Below are 22,055 nucleotides of genomic sequence, written 5' to 3' on the forward strand. Positions count from 1 at the left end.
TCAACTCCTTAGTTTTGCTGGTTTGTTCGCTAGGATGAGAGCGCACTGCAGCTGTTCCCCACTGCTTCAGTGTCTCTTTGTCAGTGCCTTTTTAGTTTTCTTTCTCATTTTGTTCCTCTCTTGTTTTTCTGCACACAGTGCTTTTCACCCAGGCTCTTGTGACATCCATGGCCAATGTCTGTGAGGAATTGCCTCGGGCCAGTGTGACTTTCAAAGGATAAGACAATTTGTTACCTTGCCAATGAACAGTTTATTACATTTCTAATTATTGTTATTAGTCTGGCAGGTGGTGCCATGCCTGATATTTTTACAACTGCCAAAGATGCAGGTACTTCTTTCATGACACAAAATAAGCAGAGTAAGGTTTAAAGAAGAAACAGGCATTCCGCTGCAGGACGGGTTTGGGAATTCTTTGCTCTAATGTGTAGATGACACATGGCTATTTGCTATTTCTGTGTCTTAAGCTGAAACGTATTGACTCTTGAAAGATTTTGTTGTGAGACCAATTGTAATGAGAGTGTGTTAGCAACATAAGTTAGATATGAAGGTATCTCTCCCTCCCTCTCAAGCTCTTTCCTCTAATCTCTATTACTCGTTGTGTAAATTAAAGACTCATCATATTTATAAACTGTAGCTCAGAGTTCATGTTAATCATCACCTTAATATCCCTTTCTCAATGAAGATCTAAGTTCCTAAACATAGAGACCTTGCTTTCTCTGGTTGGTAAGGTTGCATGCCATCAGATGCAAGAAGTAGAGAGGATAGGAATACCCATGTGCATTTCAGTATTAGCTAATGCAATTCCATACTGCCCCTTTTGAGCAGCACAGAACAGTTCCAGCCATCACTACCTGTCCAGAACAGCTGATAAAGCATGTCATGCCTTTTGCTCTGTCATATATTGTGTGGCAAGACATACTTTCTTAAACCGGTTTCACATTGCTTATTCTGCTTCAGTAAATACTGCATGATTTCATGTCACGCTGTTGCTGAAGAGTAGGAACTCAGGGGGAGGAAGAGAGTTTATGACCTTTGGAAGCAGGGGCAGGAAACTCAAAAGGACTACAGGAACATTGTGACTTTATGCAGGGAGGAAATTAGAAAGGCCAAAGCCCAGCTGGAACTTAAACTGGCTACTGCCATGGAAGGCAATAAAAAGGTTTCTGTAAATACACTGGCACCCAAAGGAGGAGAATCTCCATCCTTTCTTGGATGCAGGGAAAGCAGTAACAAAGGATGAGGAGAAGGCTGAGGGACTTAATGCTGCCTTTGCCTCAGTCTTTAATAGTAAGACCAGTTGTTCTTGGGGTGCAGAGGAAATGGTCAGCAACCTGCTCCACTACTTGGACACACAAGGTACTAAGGGAGCTGGAGGAAGGGTGGTGCTCACCAAGGCACTTGCTATCATTCCTCAGCAGTCCTGGCTCACAGGAGAGGTCCCAATTGACTGGAGGTTAGTGAATGTGACACACTATCTACAAGAAGGGCCGGAAGGAAGATCTGGGGAACTGTCAGTCTAATCTCAGTGCCAGGGAAGGTGATGGAGCAGATCACCTTGGGTGCCATCACGCGGCACGTACAGGATAACCAGGTTATCAGGCCCAGTCAGCATGGGCTTATGAAAGGCAGGTCCTGCTTGACTAACCTGATCTTCTGTGACAAGGTGACCCGCTCAGTGGAGGAGAGAAAGGCTGTGGATATTGTCTACATAGACTTTAGTAAAGCCTTTGACACTGTTTCCTGTAGAATTCTCCTGGAGAAATGGGCTGCTTGTGGCTCGGATGGGTGTACTCTTCACAGGGTGAAAAACTGGCTGGACAGCTGAGCCCAAAGAGTGGTGGCTGATCACAAGTGGTGTTCCCCAGGGCTCAGTACTGGGCCCAGTTCTGTTTAATATCCTCATCTATGATCTGGATGAGGGGATCGAGGGCACTCTCAGTAAGGCTGCAGAAGACACCAAGTTGGGAGGGGGGTGGTGGTCTGCTTGAGGGTAGGAAGACTCCACAGAGGGATGTGAGCAGGCTGGATCAGTGGGCTGAGTCTGAGGGAACTGGGGGTGTTTGGCCTGGAGAAAAGGAGGCTCGGGGGGACCTTATTGCTGTCTACAAATACCTGAGAGGAAAGGGTAGCGACATTGGTCTCTTATCCCAAGTAATAAGTGATGGGATAAGAGGAAATGGCCTCAAGTTGTGCCAGGGAACGTTTAGACTGGATAATAAGAAAAGTGTCTTCACCAAAAGAGTTGTCAAGCACTGGAACAGGCTGCCCAGGGAAGTGGCAGAGTCACCATCCCTGGAGGTGTTTAACGGATGTGTAGATGTGGCATTTGAGGACATGGTTTAGTGGTGGCCTTGGCAGTGCTGGGTTAATGGTTGGACTCCATGGTCTTCAAGGTCTTTTCCAGTTTAAATTATTCCATGATTCTATATTTGGTCTTATGTAATCAGTATTGCAATAACAGCTACTTTGTTCTTAGTTGTGTGGCTACTATCTTAACAAACAGGAACCATGTTTTGCTGTTGTCCTCATGACACAAAGAAACTTGTTCTTGTAAAAAAAACAAATCAATTTATTCTTTTTATATATTTTTTTTTACATATCTTCGCTTTTTCCCTGTCTTCCCAGGAATATCAAACGATCTTATTCAGAAGAACCAGACACTTAGATCTGTTACAGTTAATCCAACTGGATTTTACTGTTTTATACATTAGTTCGAGGAGCTAAGAAGGTGGGACAGTCTTCTCTGTCCCCTCCATTAATGTTTTATGACACAGGTACAGTGGGACAAGACAACAAGTTTCCTTAATGCCACATCTACATCGTGTATAAATGGAACATGAACTGGCAGCATCCTATAAGAAAAATGCAGCAATACATTTTGTATAAGATTTAGTGGTTTTGTCCTTCTGTGACTTGGAGGAACTGCAGCTGTACTAGAATAGCTTCAGGATTTGGCTGACTTATGTATGCACCCGCCAGGGCTCCAGGTAAGAACTGATCTTGCTGGAGCAGAGAGCATGGGCATGTTTTGGAGTCATTCCCTGCAGGGGCTGTTCAGCAGGTACAGTAGGCCAAAAGTGGCACTGGTTCAAAATAGTGGCTACAAAGATATTACATGCCTGACTGCACCTGGTGCCGAGGAAGCTGAAGATGTCAGTCCCCTCCCCTTTCCCCATCAGTTGTCTCGTATTTCTGAGATACAGGTGTGTGGTTACAGTGTAAACACACCAAAGAGTTTTCTTCTAGGCTAATAAAGTGCATGGTTTTTACCTTACAGTATCTGTGCCAAAATAGAGAAACAGAGAAAATTCCTGCACTTCCACACAGCACGTGGGGAGAAAGACACTTGTGTCTGGAGCCAGGATGGCAGACAGCACCCGTCCCTCTGGCAGCTACACATTGCTGAATGCATTTCAGAGGTTTGTTTTTGTCTTGTGTACACATCATGTTTTCTGTCCACTGTCAGAGCATCTTAAATGAAGACATAATGTATGACTGTGACAGAGGAGTTTGGTTTCTCTGTGCCATTCTCTGCTCTTTTGTGACTATGCAGAAGGACTCATGTGCTCGCTGTGGTCGTTGCCTTTTGCCACTAATTAGAGGAAGAACTGCTCTGGTTTCATCCCTAAGCTTGCAAGTCTCTCAAAGTCATGATGATGTCACTATTTTTTATGTAGCCTGGGTTATAAAGATGTAACACTAAAGGAATGACAGTGATTATTTCACGTTGACTGGGTGGTATCTTCTGAGACTACTATTTCTTTAGTACCAATTGTAACTCTAGATACCACAACACCACTTGCTTCGGTTGAAGGAGAAAAGAAAAAGCACAGGTGTGAGGAAGTTGCATTGTACAACTGTGTTATCTGCAATGCAGGCAAGTGATTTATGATTGCATGTTTCATGGAGCTGGAATGATATTGCCAGAGGTAAGAATAAAGAGGAAAATTCAACCTCCCTTCAGGTGACAGGCATCTTAAAAAATAAAGAGGATCCTTTTGAATTTTCTGGCAAGTCTCATCAGGAGAGTCCTACAGCAAAAAGGGAAATGTGTCTTTCCCTTTGCAGGCACTACAACTGCCCCAGAACAACCACTACTCACTGTGTAAGATCCCTTTGATAGGCAACCAGGGAAACTGCTGCTGTAGCCACTAGCTGTACCCAGGCTGCGTTCCCCTTCTGCTAGTGCACACAACTTGCTCTTCTGACATTGTGCAATTCCACAGTAATACAGACATTTGTTTCATGGACAACACTGACCACTTTTGCTTTATAGAAAGAAATCAGCTCTGTAATCAGCAGAATTGATGACATTTGGTGTCCTATGGCTTTCCTTTCCTTCCAAAGCATGGAAAGTCCCAGGTCCCAGTGGCAGGTATTGGGAAAACTTGAAATCGTTCTGCTTCCCATTGGCTGGACAGGGATCAAGGGAAATGAGACTGCTGGGTTGGCAAGAGAACCTCAATACCAACCTGAAGTTGGCTGAATAGTATAAACTTGAAGCAGTGTGAAGTTTTGATGGTTTTGTTGATAGTATTTAGAGCACAGTGTCATCTAACAGCAATCACAACTAGAGCTTTAGCAAGAGAGATGTCTTACACAAGCACAAAAGGTCTGAGCCTTCAAGCAGTTGCTTCTGGTCTGATCTAAATCATGTCTAATGAGACAGAAGTGTTGAACCCTTGAATTAACCGCTCTGTTCCTTCTCTGTTTTCAAGTTTGTGCTTTGGGGTTTTTTTCTTTTTGCCAATTTGAATCAATTACATTAATTTTGCAGCTCTCCTGTCCTGCATTGCCTTTCAAAAGCGTTCCTCTTGTTCCGTGACTTCCCCTTAGCTATTTAAAAGTGTTTTCCAAGGAAGATCAACACCAGCCTGGGTGCTTGGCCTTGTTTTGGGAACCTTGGGCATGCCCTGGTGCAGTGCCTGCAGCCACTAGATGGCACAGGGCGAGGGACTCTACACCCTGAATAGCAACCTGACGTTTTCAGTCTGTTAAGTATGATTAAAGGATAAATAATACTAAATGTTTCTTTAATAGGAGAAAATGCACAGCATTGACAGTAGTGATTAAGTTGTATTAAACAGTTGTTATTCTGGACACCAGGTGATTAGTACATTCAAACCACTTCATTTCCAGACTTTGGCACTTGGTCATTACTAACTCAAATCGTAAAGTTCAGTGAATCAAGTTGTAAATAGTTTTATTGGTTCCGTGTTGGAAAAAAAATGGAGTGTTGTGAAATTCCTTGATGTTTTCAAGTTATGTATTTCCTAAGCTCTTTTATGTCTATTTTCTGTTCTCTATTTAGTTATTCATCATTGCAGAAACGATAAACTCTGTTTCTGCCTTTGCATCCACTAAACCCAACATAGTAATTGAGAGCAGAGAGTTGTGTTCCTGAACGAATATGCCAAATGGAGAGAGCTGCACCTTTGCACTAAGATCATAGAATCATAGAATAGTTAGGCTTGGAAAGGAGCTTAAGATCAACTAGTTCCAACCCCCTGCCCCTGGACACACTGCTGACTGCATGCCGTAGTTACCTGAGGGAGGAATTGGCTCCAAGCATGAGAGGGGAGCTGCTCTTACAGCTCGGGGAGAACAGCCCAGATTTACATACATGCTGATGGCTGCTGGATAAAACACTGGACCTTCATGTCTCTGTTGGTTTGTCTTTTGTTTTCTGAAATATTTTTCAGCTGTTTGAGAGTTATTTTATGTCTATTATATGATAAAGTTTCCTTCAAAGCAGTTTTTTTGTTTTGTTTAATGAAAGCCTAGGAATTAAGTTGTAAGATCTAGATATATTTCAAGGTGTCAGCGCTCTACAACAAGGCTTCCTTAAAGTTCATTTTAATACCTTTTAAGTGACTGGGAGCAAGTTTTTGGTTTCTCCAAACCAAGTTGAGGATTAACTTTAACCTGTTTTGGCTTGAAAATGGACTGTTAAGTCTGTTTATGATTCCAGTGCCTGCTGAAGTGACCCTTGCATCACTTAAATGCCACTTTACAAATTGCTGGCAAGATGTTTATGATGAAGTGCCTTTCTCACTTGTAAGCTATTTTCATTGTTGTCTTAGCCTGCTTAACATCAAGCTGGTTTTCTGTGGGGCCATAGGTTGTAGAAATGCATATGTTTTACTGGGCTAAATCCTTGACATTCTCTTAGGTGTACATGTATGTGCCTGTAGAACGTGTGTGTATGCGTGTGTGTGTGCGTGTGTCTGGGCAAGGCAAGGCAAGACAGCACCATAACTCCAGGGAAAATGGAGGAGGTGACTGCGAGTCACCCACTTACTCACTGGCATATACTGTGGGAAACCTGTATTTTGTGGTTTTGAAGAGCACTTGCTTTTTAGACAAGGCAGGCAAGGAGGCAGACAGCCCCTTCTGATTAACAAATTTATCACTTACAGCTCCTGTGTAAAACCAACTGAGTGTCAACCCCAAAATGAAGAGCTGCATTGGAAATCGCACCTAAGTACAGCAGGTGCTGAGCTGGCAGTTTCACAGAAGGTTGTGAAATTTGATCACACAATGGGAAATAGAGCCACTCCTTGAGGGCAATATCTGGAAACATAATGGGGAACCACCCTTCAAAGGTGATCTGTGTAATAATGGGGCTTAGAAACACTTTCTACCTGCTTTGCTTACAAAATGATGAACGTTTTTAATAGTGTTACTGGGTTTTGCACAAGCACACTATATTTAGCTGCACCTCAACTACTCCTGTGCTCAGACACACCCAGGGCAATAAACTGCCCAGTGCTTACTTGCTACTACCATCACTTCAAGGTGGAAACTATTAATGAAATTATCTGTTCTGCTGATACCCTGACATTATTGTTGACTTCTCTGTCTCCAGATGACAGCTTTTCACCCCTGTTCTTCTGGGAGCTAAGCATCTGTACATCCCCCTTGTGTAACTTTCACTGCAGCCCTTTTCTGGTAAGTCACTAACCTTGATATACTCATATATGCTAATGAACATGGAACACCCAGTGTTATTGCATTGGCCCCATGACACTCTGTGCTACTTGATGTCTCTCTTCTTTCTTCTTGAGATTGCCATAAAGATTGCACCTGTGCTCCTGCATGTAGTTATGCACACCACAGCCTCTGAATAATGTAGACTAATAGAAAAGACTTCAAAGAATCATAACACACTTTTAAAGGGCTGGAAGGAGAGGCTGATGGGATATGTTATAAGAATGCTCTATTTCCTGCTTAGCTAAGCAGTAATTTAGAAGGACATGTAAACTCTGGGCAAGTGTTTCAAAGAAAACAAAAAGCAAACAAAAGCTATGCACAGTGCCCTGATGCTGTAGACAAAGAGCAAAGAAGGGAGAGGCTTCCAGCAAATCATCTGCTTGAGTTTGTCATTTTTGGGTGCTCAGACACAGGGTGAGCAGGGTAATGAAAATATTTAGACAGATTTATGTTATTTGATAGAGGTAAATGCAAAAGGAAAGAAGGTGAGTGAGTGGTTTAGCAGTGGCCCGAGCAAGTCATTATGTGATTGAAATCAATTACCCAGGAGCTCATTAGCAAAAGAGAATAAATGCCTTTCCTTCTCGTGCTGTGGATAGTTTATTGGATCCCTATCACATGTCAAATCAAACACTATCTTTCAAAGCCGCTGAAGGATTAATACCAAACTGTTCTTTCTGAGTAGGTGATTTTTCAGAGCAATGAAGCCATGAATGCAAAGGGAATCAGTGAGCAGCAGACACAAGAACTGTCTTGACAGTTGGAACTGGAAATAAACTACTGCAGGTCAGTGAATTCTAACATCTCATAAATCACATGTACAGTGCAAAGAATGAAATTCACCCATGTTCACTCTCATTGAACCTGTAGGGTTCAAGTGGGACTTCAGAAATGCAATAGACTTTGGGCAGGCAACAACAAAACAAAGCATTTAGTGCAGGGTTCAAGGGCACCTATTGTATAACTGGTATGCCTGAGCCCATTTATGGCACCAAGTGCTTGATTTGACAAAGTGTCTTTGGATATTCTAGTATCTTTGTCAGTTCAGTCATTAGGAACTGCAAGTCAGTTCCAGCAGAATAAGATTAAATATTTAACAGTATTAGAGGCTTTTGCAAAGGAAGATCTTGGGTTTGAGATCCCAAGAAAATTGGAATCCTAATAATGAAGTAATGATTACTTTAACAATAAGAGTAAATCAATTATGTTAACTTCTCTGATGATTTAAAGATATTTTAAGTAAGCCCACACACAAGCAGCTGGTACATGGAAGACAGAAGCACTGATATATAATGGGAAAATTCTCCATAACACAGGGGTACATAAAAAAATCTTTAATTCAATCATGTATATTTTAGGACACAGGGATTCTCTCCTTCTCAAAAGAATATTGCTCTTCTTATCATGACCTCACAAGCTGTAATCTTACATAAATAACAATGGGAGAGACATTCTAGGAATAAAATGGTCTTTTACATTCATAAGTGGACTGCAAATAAATACATTTCAAAGTAATATAGTGGGCTGACAATATGGGACTTGTCTGTAATCATACAGCACATGTCTTGCTGGGAATGCCCACAGAGAATTTAACAGTCATATACATCTTGAACACATACACAGCAGACTGTATACTCATCAGGATTAGGAGACCAGCAATGTAGAGTCTCTTCTTTATATACACACTTCTCTTCTTTCTCGCTGCAGATTTCACATTCTGCAGGAGGAACTGGAAAAGCAGTGTAGCACTTGGGGAAAATCTACCCTTGCAGAGACAGAAAACCTGAAGATACCTGGGACAGTTGGAAAGCCAAAGGTTACCTTTTCTAGGGTAACAAAATTGCCAGCTAAACAGCACTGTTAGGCAATTTTATTGCTGTTACCAACGGAGTGATTTTGCTTGTAGGTGGCTTGTCCTTTTCCACAGAGCAGGCCTGTCTCTTAACCAGTGCCTTGGCAAAACACACGTAGATGATAGTCTTGCTCTCGCTGCAGTTCCAACAGAAACTGTGTTGCTTTCATGCCTCTCCATATTACGGGCATGTACCTGTCTTATTTGCCCAAGATGGGAAAGTTTGCAGTTGGAACAAAGATGAAGCCCAGGTGTTGATGGCTAGATTTATCGTCAGAACTCCTAGAATGTTGAGTACAAACCCAGATTTGGCCTGGAATTATAAAAGAGAAAGGTTACAAGCCGAACTGAGTTCTTTTTAATTCCTTGATGATTAGGGTTTTGTATATGGTTAGGTTTTATCTTTGACCTTTTTTACAAGTCCATCATAACTCCATCCAATTACACCAAAGTTGGTTTTCTTCACAAATATAATTTGTATTAGGGAAAAATGAGTTTCCTTTGGATAAAACTAGAAGTTCTGAAATCCTTTTAATCCACTTTTGTGGGACTTTCTCTTCTGACCTGATGTCTGTCTCTAATGTTACTTTGGACTTCTTGGATCAATCATGGGTTAGAAAAGTTATCAAGAGACATGGTATCCTTGTCAGTCTTTCCCTAATATAGTGAGAAAGGGCATCAGGGCAGCCTAGTGACATGGGCTGGGCTTTCCCCTTGTACCTGCAGGACTGTTCAGGTGGTTGGACTCTCACATCTCTATGATCTACCTTTGTCCTTTTCAATCAGTTAGACATTGTCATTTCTCATTGACAGCAAGATCTTACTGGAAGATGTTCAAGAGGCCTTGCCTTTTCTTTAAAAGCTCAAGGGCATCTTTGTAAGTGCAACTGTTCTTTATAATGATGAAAATTCTGAAAAGAATGTGCTTTCACTCACCATATCTATCACTTTGAGCTGTCCATAGGAGAAGACAATAGCATTAGGAGGAGTGGCCACTGGGAGCATGAATGCCAACGATGCAGAAAGTGTACAGGGCAGCATGACATAGAGTGGATTGAGGCAGATCGCTTCAGCCTGTGCAAGGAGGGAGAGCAAATATGATGGTTTTGATAGACAAACCCATATAGAAATCTTTTGGCAGAGACTGTATTTGTTATGTCAGAAACCTCAATCTTTTACAAACACTGCAGCCACTGAAACGTTGGTTCTGCTTTAGCAAATTCCAGCCAATGTCTGTATGCAGCAAATGCAAGAAGTGATTTTGTGGTCAGTGCTTTGTGTTCCTGATGGTGGAATCTGATCACTCCTGCAGCATAAATTAATAATGGTTGTACTCCACTCTAAAAGCAGGAAAAAATGTTGCTTCAAACTGGTTAAGAACAAAACTCTGTTATCAGAGGAATCAGGGTAGCCCAAGCTCTGAAGGTGAGTGGTTTAGGGGTGAGACTGGTGCCTATGCAAACAGATCTTGGTGGAGCTTATTGCAGTTTCTGTGTGGAACCAGCTTCTCATGCTGCAGAACTGTGCCTACCCCAGCAACAGGAATCTGTGAAAATGCAAAAATCTGAATTAGGTCATAAAGCCTGACTAATGCTATCACCTTCAGAGACTTCTGGAAGGCCAGTGGTGGGAGTGAAATACAGTAATGGAATGTTGCAGGGAAGCAAATGCTGCTGCTGGTGCTGTCTCTATGCAGAACAAATAGGAAAAAACAAGTACAGCTGGCAGTGACCTCATGAGGTTGTTTAGGCCAGAAGGCAAAGTCTAATATGTCAATGAATTTAATCCCTTTATTTTTCAGCAGCCATGGTTTTAGAAAGGTTGAACTAAGCACAGTGTATGTGAGTATATATGCATCCACATGCATATATGTACATTATAAATCTTGTATTCCTGATCCGATACATGAATCAGTGCTTGGCTGTGTTAGCCAGTTATTTATAATTGAGCAGATATATGCTTGTGAAAGAGTTGAAAGCTGTTGTTATAAGAGTGTTTTGAAATGCTGGAACTTACCATTGAAGCCAGAATAGGGAGGAAGAGGGTGGTGGTGGCCACATTGCTGGCACACTCAGTGAAAGTGGCAATAAGGAGACACAACAGGAGAGCAATAGCTGGGTGAGGGATTTGCTGCAGAGGACTCAGTTTGCTTCCTAACCATGAGGACAGATGAGACTCCTGTAACAGAGGAAAGAGGTTTGTCAGGATAGTAGGCTGGAGAAGAAATAGCCACATCACAGTCCAGTTACATTTCTCATATTGATTCTACCTTCCCTTCTTACAGGAGCTCTCATGCAAACTGCTTTCTGTAGAACAAGTAAAAGGCAATGCTCATAGATACAATCATTTGGTAGGTTAAATAACAATAAACATGCTTTCCCTTGCAAAGAATTTAAAATAAGAAAAAGGTACTGCATTATAGTATGTTATTGATGGCAAATAATTATTTCTCTGGTCAAGTCATTATTGCACATGATCAACATTCAGGTCTTTTTGTTTTAATCTAAACATTTTTATCTGCCGCTGAAGGTTCTCCAGCTAGCTCTACATTTGTCTTCTAATTTAATTTAAATCCTATTTCCATAAGTAGTTAGTTTGAAATAGTTTGGAGGCCCATCCTGGGCACATCATCTCCTCATTCTTTCCACATCAGTTAAGGTTTATTTAATAAAACTTTCAATGTGTTGGGGTAGTTTCTTAATCATCCACTCTTCTAGAAACACAGTTAATGTGCTGCCTGGATCGGCAGTACCATCCCAGTTGCACAAGCAACAATAAGGATTTGTTCTCATCACAGGATTCCTCCTAAGGAAGTCTGTCCTACTGCCACTAGCTGAGGAGATGCATGTTTAGTGCTACCAGCATGCCCTCTTGTGTTCTGGGAGAGCACTCGTGGAAAGCAAGATGGAAAACACCCAGGAAGACACAAATACCAGGTAAGCAGAGGAGTGTTACCTCGCTGCCTTTAGCTAAGGCAAAGCCACCTCCCAGCAGAAACACAATGTTCCATGGCATTTTCTGGTGAACCACTTTCCACTCCAGCAGAGCTGGGGGTGCTTGGATCCTTGGCTTGCTGCCTAAAACCCAGACAGATTTTGTAAGCCATTGTTGCATCCTCCAGAGAAAAGAGAACTTCCTGGAGGGAGGTGAGTTTAGTCTGAACATCAGGAAACACTTCTGCCAGCAAGATCCAAGTAGACTGGAATTATCTCTTAAAGCAATCATCAACAAAGATTTAAAACTTGACTTGCAAAAATACTGATGAGTGATGTGTAGCTGCTCCAAAAGGCATGGTAGAGTACAGGTAAGAGGGATGGAAAAGTATGGCAACATATCTGGTAAGTCATGTATTCTCTCCTGAAGACTCCAGCAGCTTTTACAGATGTGTGTACTAGTGTCCAAAACGTTGCTGGGATAAATGTTTCCTACTTAGTTAAATTACAGAACCAGAGAACTTTCATTAGCTATGTGCCTTGCCTAGCCTAAAGCATTACAGCTATGCAGGAAGAGCAGTTTGAATTCTTGTTTAATGTAAACGTACCTGTTTGGTCATTGTCTCTGAAACTGATCGACACGTCAGAAGGGATGATGAACAACAGAACCGAGATGAAGATGGCAACTGTAGCATCAGTGACATAGCTGCAAGAGGTCAGGCAGATATTCAGTTCAGCTCTGTTCTCATTTTCATTAAATCTAGCTTACTTTATTCAAAGTGAGGAGGAGAAGGGGTTATACCTTGTATCATTTTTGTTGAACAGAACTGTTGCCCAGCCTGGGATGAAGCCAGGATCTCTTGTAAACCAGAGCACTACCAGTAGTACAAAAAGGACCAAAACTGCTATTTCTGCAAATTTCATTGAGCCCAATTTCTTGCTCTCTTCCTTGATAATGTCATAGGCCTGTTGCTCCTTTGCCTTTGCAGAGGCATTTGCAGCACACCCAAAGTTCTCATGAAAACTAGAAGAAGATGGACAAGAAATATCAGAGAAATTTGCCAGATATCCTTAAAGGTAAGAATCCAAATGTAATACATGGTCATATTGTCTTTTAGATAGAAGTATTTATATATGCATATAGAAATCATATATATCATCACATCAGCAGCCATAGGTGTTGGATAGTAACTGCATTGTACTGGGTATTACCATGATGACCAGAGAGAAGCTTCAGGCCCCTGAAAACTCATCCTCTACAGACAGGCAGGGGTGCTATATGGACACATGGGGAAATAATGGCAATGTTGGTCTGAGTGACACGACTACCTGATCACCAGGAAGTAAACAGTTGCCAAGCTTTTTAAAATGATGGAAAAGGAGAGTTTTAAAAGTGGAATTTCCAGCTGAAAGTGGTGGTATTATATATTTCAGGTATTACAGCACTCTTTCAATTTAAAAGAGAGGAGGATGGGGATAATCCAAAAGTGATAGGCTAAGTATTAAAGTGGTAGGCAATGCAAGCTGGTGGTATGGGGTGATTAGCACTGGGAATGGCACAATACTAATCCTCTAGGTCTGGAGCAACTCTTGTCACAAAGGTATTTACCAAGTGTAAGTAGAAATTAAATTCCTGGTTTGAAGCACAACAGTCTTTCAGGGCCTGAAAGCAATGCTGCAGAACAGGTTGTATGCAGTTATAACTTCATGTTTTCATCTACCAAGTGTACTTAGCAGGGGTTTGATCAGATTCCTCAGAGGCAAAGTTACAGTATTTTAATAGATACTTAGTATGCTGCTCTGGTAGTGTCTGTTGTATGTGAGGACTTGTCACTTCTGTCTGACTTTCAAGCGTAAGCTCATCACTAGTGTTCCGACATGTAATGAATACTTGATAACAGGCCTGTCAGCTGTAATGCAGTGTGTGAAGGGTACTTACTTAAAGCCCAAGTACAGTATCAGCAGCCAAATCCATGTCAAAGCCAGTAACAAGATCATGGTGGGGAAGGCAAAGGAGAACCAGGAGGCAAAGTTGACGATATTACCATTTTTAGGAAAGAGCCTGTGGAATGCAGATGGCTGTTAGCATCCAAAATTCTGCACTCTTCTGTATTTAATGATTCAAAAAAGCAGAGGTACTGAGACCCACTAAGGAAGACAAGCTGACTTCCGAGAAAGTTACCAAATGGGTATTTTCCTTCTCTGTGTTGGCTGGAAGTCAGCTGTGGCAGAATGATGCACTTTAATGGGTATGTAACCCCAAATTCAGCCAGACTTACTCATCAACTTGTCCTTGCAGTATCAGATTTGGTGTTGTCCCAGTTAGAGTTGCAATCCCTCCAATACTGGCTGAGTAACAAATAGAGAGAGACATTCCCTTGCTGAGTTTCTTTTGTTTCTCCTCTAGCAGACTTTCATTTCTCTTTCTGTTTTCCTCGACTGTCAGGGCATAACTATTACCTAGGTCCCAAGACAAGAACAAAAGTGTTACAGGAGCTAGATTGGGTAGGAAAAGATCTTGTGCCTGCATAATTCAGTATTTCAAGGCTAGGACACAATAGACAAAGAATTCCAGGAGGTACAACAGAGCCAGAGGAGTTGGACTGAAGAGAACTTGTTCTGTACCAGCACCTCACTCCTGGCACTGAGATTTGCATTTTGAGTTGTCTCAAAGAGGGGAAGAAGGCAAGACAGCTGGTAAAGAGAGATTGTTGTATGATTGCATATCTTTGGATTAGAAAGATCATTTTAATCTCTACCCTTCTGGCATGAAATTTTCCCTCAGGAATTTCCTATTATCTGATAAGTTACACAGTAGATAACAATTGAACTAATATAACTATAGAGGGAAATATCAAACCTAATATAAAGGCTTCCAGTAAGTGAGAATTTACACGTTTTGCTGTTTTGTTGATTAATTATCATCTTTTCATCTTTTCAATCTGTTTGTAACTTCAGCAAGTCAGTTGATCTTAATGTGCTTTTGTCTGGTTCATGGAAGAGCCTCTTAAATGCCATTGGATGCAGTCAGAATGCTTTGGGTACATTCTTCCTTCAGAATTTACTAACAACTCTAATGACAGTGAAGAAGGCCTCAGGTCATCCTCCATTACCCCAAAGAGAAAACCACCTGTAACCCACTCACCTTTTCCCTCTGTTTCTTTGGAGCTACCTGGCTTAGTTGACTCTTCCTGCAGTTCAAAGGCTTTATTGATCTTTTCAGATGTTTGGCCAGGTGATTTAGACCCTGCTTCTGACTTGTGCAACTGCTCCAGCACTGCTTGTGCTATTGGGACCATCATGGCAGTGGTGGCAGTATTGCTGATCCACATGGACAGGAAGGCAGTCACAACCATGAAGCCCATGAGAAGTCTGACGTGAAAAGGTTTGGAAAAGTCAGTTCAGAACTCAGCTCTGTGATGCCCTTTCTTCATTGCAAAGCTTTGCTTACAAAGCTTTTGGTCTGGAAACTGCTTAGTAACTCACACCCAGTACTTCCTCCTACCCTGGTCTGCTCTGGGAATGACACTGGAAGATTTCACAGTTTCAGCCAGTTATGTTTTTACATTCTTAGCACTAGGAAAGGGGAAGCTGGGAGCTTGAAGCAGTTTATCCAGTCAGTGTCCTGCTTATTCTACATGCTTCTGAGGAAGACATTCCACCTAAACAACACATGTTAATGTATTATCATGTATTTCGAAGAGGAAAGCTGAATTTGAGCCCAAGTGGCAATCAGTTTAAGCCGTAAGGAAGATGATCTCTCTTTTTTTTTGGCATTTTATCCCCTCTATTATTTAAGATTTTCTTCATATAAAATTCTAATCCATGTTTCAGTATTACTCTGTTGTTTGTCTCAAAATTATTCTTTAGATGAGACGTAGATTATATATCAGATGAAAAGGGTTTTATCTGGTATGTGTTTTTATTCTATTGCTTTGTAATTTCCTTCACTATTCCCTCTTCTTATGATCTGAGACAAATTAAATAGAGCCATGAAGCCTCTGCATAGCTTAAACTTCTAGTCTGGTAAACACTTGTTGTTTTCAAAACAAGCATCCCCATATTTCCTCTTCTCTCTCAGTTAGAGTATGTTTTTGTGTGGAGTCTTTCCTGACTGTCTAAAGCTGTGCTTCTGGCCAAGCCCAGCAGCACCCTTGTCTTTCTGGCACTGACTTGTTGCTATTTCTCCACCTAAAGCCATTTGGCATTCCAGAAAGACACACCAGGTCTGTAACACATCAAAGGATCCCCATTTGCAAGGTCTGCTCAGGCACTGACTCACTTGGACTGTAGAAAAGCATTTGTAGGATACAATTTGCAGATTCACATGGGAGACGATGGGCAACTAATGCCATAAAGTCCTTTATCCCACAGTGTTACTCACAGGGCTGGTCTCACACCAGTGATAAGCAAGACCCGCAGAGCAACGCGCTTGTGTAGGTTCCAGTGCTCAATAGCGATGGCCATCAGCAGTCCCCCAATGAAAAGCATATTGCTGTCCTTCAGGTACTCCCGGCACACCTGTAACATGGAACAAGGGAGAGAAAACAGTGACAAGGAGCCAAGAAAGAAGGCATCTTCTGAGGGAGGATCTCGTTCTGGAGACATTAGCATGGAGTAACTATGGATTGCATCTCAGCAGTGGATTTGCTTTGATTCAGATTAGCAGCTCCACCAAGAGTTCACTCTAGGCTCATGCAAGTCCTGTTCTATGGAGAGGACAGATAACTGCTGTGTATCAGAAGTGCCATTTGCTCTTCTTTGCTCTGAAAATCATGTTAGAAATAAACCCCAAACAAGCTGACCAGCAAGCACACAGGCAAACATGTATAGAGTATGATTTCTTACTGTTGTTGAATCCATGATATTCATCAATGGGAAGAACAGGACAGGGAGGAGAGCTGTGACAGCCAACGGCAGCACTTCCATGCACCAAAACAGTGCCATCACTATGATAACATAACCACATTGGGCCTCCTGACAGAAGAAGAGTACATGCAATCAGAACAGACTGTACATCTTACTTAAGCTTTGAGAAAGCAACAGCCCATAATTATATTCATTGCCTGACAAAGGGGTTAGAGAAAATGTTATTCTCTGTCTTCCCCTCCTATCTATCCTCCTACCTATGCAGATCGTAATCAACTGGCAAGCAATTCAACAACCTTGTGAGGAAAAGATGGGGGCCTCCAATGGGGAAAACAAAGAACCATAGGAAAAGAAACAAACTGATGACTTTGAACCCTTCATGATAAGGCTTAGCAGTCCCTGCACAGGCTTCGGGATTTTGCTGATAGAGGTGCAGAAACAGGTACTGAGCCAGCCAAGGTTTCCCCACCTTTTTCTCCACGTGTTTCAGAACATGGCTCAGGTGAACCCCAACTCATTTCAACAGCCTGGATTCCTTGTACCTTAAATACCTTTATCTGTTCTTCACTGGATTTTTAGCTTAGTACAGACTTTGAAAGGCTCACTGACAAACCAGTCACAGACCAGTTTCAGCTTCCACTGACTATCCTTTGAAGGAGGTATGATCCCTTATTCCATGTTCCTCGTTCTGAGAAAACACTTTAATTCTTTGGAGAACCACTCCAAGCTTTATATACAAATATTTAACTTGGTCCCTATACACTAGATAGCTTGTCACAACCAGTTTTCACATAGATGAGCTGATGAAGAGAGTAAGGAAAAGTTAACACTGCAGGTTACAGTGTCTTCCTCATTTTGCAACTGGCACAATAATAAGTACCTGCAGATCCAAAGGAAGAAAACAGTGGTTGTGTGGGCTTACATTAAGGGTGGGCATGAATGAATGAATGAAATTCATATGAAATTGATCTCACCTGAATGAAAATGTAGTGATGCTAAGTAAGGAAACCATTAATGAAGAGATGGACATTGTAATGGTGAGATTACAGAGGATTAAACTGAGGAGCTAAGATAATGCCTGCCTGCAGGATCAAACTTGTGATGCTTTAGAACGTGCTGAGGACTCCTGGACATGGCCTGGAAGTCATGGAGCTGGTGAAGGGGAAGGATGAACAGGGGAGCTGAGAAGTCTGGAGGAAAGAAGAAGATCACAATCTAGGTGGTAAATTACCAAAGCTGCAGGGTTGGAGAAGTAAACCTGAAAGAGATTAATGAAGAGATGACAAGATACCTTTCTGAGCCTTATTTTTGAATGACAGCATTCAAAACCATAACTACACATCCTATCAAACACTTAAAGCAATTTTCAATATTGATGATCCTTTTTTCTCCCATTTTTCACCCTAACAGACACCAGTGGATGTCTTTTGAGAGACCCTGGCAGGGCTTTGGAACATATATTGTAGGCCCAGTGCTATTCTCCTCAGCCTGCTGTGCACAGGCTCCCAGTAGAAGCTGGAACAAGGCTTTTCACACAACCAGTTGTCCTGTAATGACATTTCTCTGTCATTAGACAAAATCTTGAGCACTGTTTGCTCTCATTTGTAATAGTTTAGTGCCCAAAGCTGTCATTATAGCACAGGTTAATAGCTCAACAGAAGAGAAAAATGTGAAATTCCACTCTGTAGTCTGTGTGCTCACAACCCCTCCTGCTGAGGCACCAGCTTTTCCTGCTTAACATACCACGATGCACAACCCCAACACAAGAAACCTTCTTACAGATTGCAAAGGGAAAAGTCCAGGACAGTTTGAATTTCTTGTGTTATAAGTGACTACCTAGAAACCAAAGAGAGTCATTTTGAAAGAGAAACTGAACCAAAACATTTCATAGGCAATACAAAGGACTCACTGTATGGTAACGATGACTCCAGCAAGTAAGTTTGAACTCGTGGCCTCAGGATAAAGAAAACCCATCTCTCTCCTTCTGGCTACTTAAAACTGTTCTGAGCCACATCTCTTTAACTTCAGGAACCCTTTTGGCTATGGAATGTTAACTAGCAAAATAAGATTCTTTTTCCTGTTTTTTCTTCTTAGTAAGTTTAAGTGATACTTTAAGCTATTTTCTTTGCATAGCATGAGAATAAGAGGGCACTCCTCATCAGTTACCACATTTCTCCTCAAGCCAGTGCCATGCTCTCATTCTTGCTTGCAATCTATAGCTGCAAAGTCTCGGATAACAGCTCCAAAAAGACTGCTGTGAGGAGGGAAGGGCTTTGGGACAGGCTGCACGAAAAGACAAGGAAGAACTCCTGGAGTGAGGATGGAGCCTGGCAAAGGAGACTAGAAACTGTGAGTCAGCAGGGATTTGGGGGCAAGCAGAGACCCGAGGAAAGAGCTGGGACTTGATGTCCAAAGAGCAGTGACAGGAGAGGTAGATTGAGACTTACTAATGCAGGGACTGCAATAAAAGACCTGAAAAGCAGAGATTAGATCTGTCTGCATGAAGAGATTGGGAGGCTGAGGAGTAAGTCAGAGCACTGGCAGTCTGCCTGCTCAGCACACTGCGTTTGAGTGATCAGTGCCTCAGAAATACCTCAACAAATGCTACAGGGATTTGGAGTTAAGGAAGGAATTCTAGGCAAAGTGTCTTCTGAAGCTGGACAATTTCAGTTTTAAATCACTGTTTGGAAAGATTCTTATAGGAATATGCTAAAGAAAGAGTGAAATATTTATTACTTCATCCTCATGTATCAGAGTACCTTGTTCTTCTGACCAAGGAAAACGCCTCTTCTACCTGACAGTGACAACAAGGGGAAAAAATGAAAGGAAAAAAACAAAATATGGACTGCATTCTTTTAGGAAATCAGAAGGGGAATTAAAAATTGAGCCTTAAATTGTGTCTTAGGTTCACACGTATGAACTTCAGCACAGAAAGCCCTTTGCTACATCAGGCAGAAGCAAAGCAAAAGCCACAAAATCACTTGTCACTGAGCATTCTTCTAGAATATGCTATCACAGATGTATCTGTTTATCCATCTACATCCCATGGCTTCTATATTCCCTCACTACCAGTAGTCAAAGGAGTCTGCTCAGCAAACAAAAAAGATCTTCAAGCCGTAAATGAAGTGCCTCTGCGGAAGGATCTGTATGTTCTCCTCAGCTCTGTCATTTAAAAGGAACAACTCTAAGGAGAGATTTGGAGATCAAATTCAATTTAAGAGGTCTTACCTTGGTAGGGACAGCCAGAGGCAGGGGAAGAAACAAGAGGGGTATAAGCACCACAAGCAGGTATTTCTTGCAGGCCAGGATAATCTGCAAGAAGCGAGGCATGGTGCTGGAGCTGGCCCAGTGCTGAAGGACCCTAGATCTGCTGCTGGAGGCTATATAAACACTTGGGAATATTAACCATTGACCTCGGGAGGTTGGGTGTTGTTTTTGGAACTGTAATTGGAGAAAGAAGGAAGAGAACAAAGAAGGGAGGAGACAGCAGAAAAGTGTCAGACCAGGTACTTTCTTCAGACAATCTTCCTGATAACTGCTAAATCCAGTAGAGAATTAACTCCTTGTGGACCAAGTAGGTTTATTAACAGCATCCTGAAATGAACTATGCTTTTTAATAGAACACTAATGTCTTGTCTAATGCCTTCTTTGAGTAGGTACTGTTATTTCTTCTATAAAAAGAGAAACTGCTCCTTCATAATAGCTTGAAGGTCTGCAATACTCAAAGTGTAGAGCTTAGAAAGGTCAAGAAGCATTATATACACATCATTGTATTCACTGAGAAGTTCTTTGGGTAGCAAACCCCCACTAGAGCAGAGCTTCCAGCACCAAATGCCACATCAAGTCCCCATGGAGAAAGGGACTCACAGTCCTCCCCACCTGAGAGCAGGAGCACCCATCCTTGTGTATTACAGCCCTCATGACAATCCCTCTTTCTTCTACTCATAAGAGCAACCGGGGAAATACTAAGGTTTGGTCAGAACTCAGTTTCTCCCACCTGGCAGCCCAGTAGGTTATAAGTCAGGCTTAGGGCCAGAGAGGCAACCCTATACTCTGATGTAGCCTGTTGTATCTCAGTGGATTGGGAAAGACTTGGCCACAGTGCATCATAGGCTGGGGTTTCTTAACCTTGCTCTTGCAGGTCTATAGACACAGCTTTGGTAGCCTGCAGGATGTCCTGGGCAGGGAGGTGAGTGCTAAATGATGAACAGTTCTTGGTCATTTTAGCAAGAAACTCTCCAAATCCAAGCAGTGAATTACTTGGTTTTGTGAATATGCAGGAGTGGAACTAAACTTTCCAGTCCCAAAGGGGGTGTCGTGTTAATGTCACTTTGATGCCTTTGTTTGCTAGATCAAGCAAGTGCATACTTCAGATAATGATGATAACATTTCTGTTTTATTGGTATAAATTGTCTCAGCTCTGTTTATAGCTTACTCAAGCAGAGAGAGAGGAGCACAGACATTAGGTCATCTGATGTCAACACCACAAAGAGCTTCTGCTCTTTCCCTCTCTCACCCCTTTTCTGCCAGGGCTTGTGATTGAAAACCAGTGAGGTTTCAGCTGCCAACTCACAGCTCTCTTGCAAACTTGATTTAGGCATATTGCTCACAAGAAACAGCATCATGTAACTTAACTGCCAGTCCTGTGCATTAGCACTTCAACCCTTGGTACAAAAAGGAATGAGAAAGCACTTTCAAATGAATTATATTCATATTTTTGCTTCTATTTAATGTTGAATTAGTGGCTGAAAAGGTGCAGTGACAAAATCAGCCAATGGCAAAGTAATTGTTCTACTTTCTACTCTTATGTCCTGAGTTTGCAATGAAAATCTAAACTGACACCTTCTTCTCATATCTCTCTTATGAAGGTTGGCCTCCAGCTGCAGCATGGCCAAGGGGGAATAAGTAACGATGTGGAATGATTCCTGTCTGTTCCTCAGACGCAGCACATCCACAGAGATTTTCTCCACTGAAAGGTGAGTCCTGTTGCTTGCACAGATGCTATAACCAGGCTCTGCAAGTGTGTTACAGCAGAATGACTGGTTTATGTGTTCAGGGGCATTGGTCAGAGCTTCACTTGTAGCCCATTAACACTCCCTCAGTGGTGTCAAAGGACTGATGTCAGTTTGCATTAACTTGGAACCACTCCAGTTTATGTAGACGGGTTAATCTAACACTGAATCGGGTCCTTGGAATTAAAAATACAACTTGGTTTTTCCTTCCTGATCTGCTCTTCCAGTCAGACCAAGCCCAGCAGGGAACCAAACAGCACAGCCAAAACCTCTGTGTTGCAGCTCTAAGTTATTTTGTCCTTTCAAAACAAGTATTTTCTAATGTGCTGTGAATCAATAGGAGTGATTACACATTGCAAACCGCAACAGTTGTCAGATCCTAGTGCATTTATGGAA

General features: G+C 42.0%; 1 protein-coding gene and 2 long non-coding RNA genes across 6 annotated transcripts; 2 read left to right on the top strand and 1 right to left on the bottom strand.

Moving 5' to 3' along the window:
* Positions 1-1,799: 1,799 nt before the first annotated feature.
* LOC134169413 (uncharacterized) lies at positions 1,800-11,776 on the top strand. 3 transcript variants are annotated; one of them, XR_009966878.1, is made up of 5 exons: positions 1,804-2,987; positions 3,278-3,929; positions 6,869-6,951; positions 11,130-11,162; positions 11,643-11,776. It is a non-coding gene; the product is annotated as an uncharacterized LOC134169413 (long non-coding RNA). The 3 variants fall into 3 exon arrangements; XR_009966880.1 differs by lacking the exons at positions 11,130-11,162; positions 11,643-11,776 and adding an exon at positions 7,679-7,815 and having other exon boundaries at positions 1,800-2,987; positions 3,278-3,419; XR_009966879.1 differs by lacking the exons at positions 11,130-11,162; positions 11,643-11,776 and adding an exon at positions 7,679-7,815 and having other exon boundaries at positions 1,806-2,987.
* SLC13A2 (solute carrier family 13 member 2) lies at positions 8,313-20,027 on the bottom strand. Of its 2 annotated transcripts, none has more exons than XM_062629906.1 (12): positions 19,876-20,027; positions 16,627-16,755; positions 16,163-16,299; positions 14,924-15,150; positions 14,058-14,238; positions 13,718-13,840; positions 12,581-12,802; positions 12,387-12,484; positions 11,801-11,922; positions 10,862-11,023; positions 9,782-9,919; positions 8,313-9,158 (listed from the first exon to the last, which is right to left on the bottom strand). In XM_062629906.1, exons 1-12 carry the CDS (start codon positions 19,975-19,977, stop codon positions 9,027-9,029), a joined length of 1,773 nt encoding a protein of 590 aa, XP_062485890.1. In that variant the 5' UTR covers positions 19,978-20,027; the 3' UTR covers positions 8,313-9,026. The 2 variants fall into 2 exon arrangements, with proteins under 2 accessions (XP_062485890.1, XP_062485891.1); XM_062629907.1 differs by having other exon boundaries at positions 11,801-11,918; positions 12,383-12,484.
* LOC134169412 (uncharacterized) lies at positions 12,715-22,046 on the top strand. The gene is made up of 3 exons (XR_009966877.1): positions 12,715-12,855; positions 15,002-15,163; positions 21,516-22,046. It is a non-coding gene; the product is annotated as an uncharacterized LOC134169412 (long non-coding RNA).
* The last annotated feature ends 9 nt before the right edge of the window (positions 22,047-22,055 follow it).

The sequence above is a fragment of the Pezoporus occidentalis genome, unplaced genomic scaffold (genome assembly GCF_034315485.1).
Source record: "Pezoporus occidentalis ecotype Australia unplaced genomic scaffold, CSIRO_AGI_Poc_V1 ctg343, whole genome shotgun sequence".
NCBI classification, from domain to species: Eukaryota; Metazoa; Chordata; class Aves; order Psittaciformes; family Psittacidae; genus Pezoporus; species Pezoporus occidentalis.

Bases quoted from the DNA above. Each gene is read 5' to 3' on its own strand.
- SLC13A2 (XM_062629906.1), bottom strand. From the start codon at position 19,977: ATGCCTCGCTTCTTGCAGATTATCCTGGCCTGCAAGAAATACCTGCTT. The intron at 16,300-16,626 runs GTAAGAAATCAT...TCCATGTTACAG, and splicing joins ATATCATGGATTCAACAACA to GTGTGCCGGGAGTACCTGAA. The intron at 11,923-12,386 runs GTACGTTTACAT...TCTGGGTTTTAG, and splicing joins CAGAGACAATGACCAAACAG to GCAGCAAGCCAAGGATCCAA.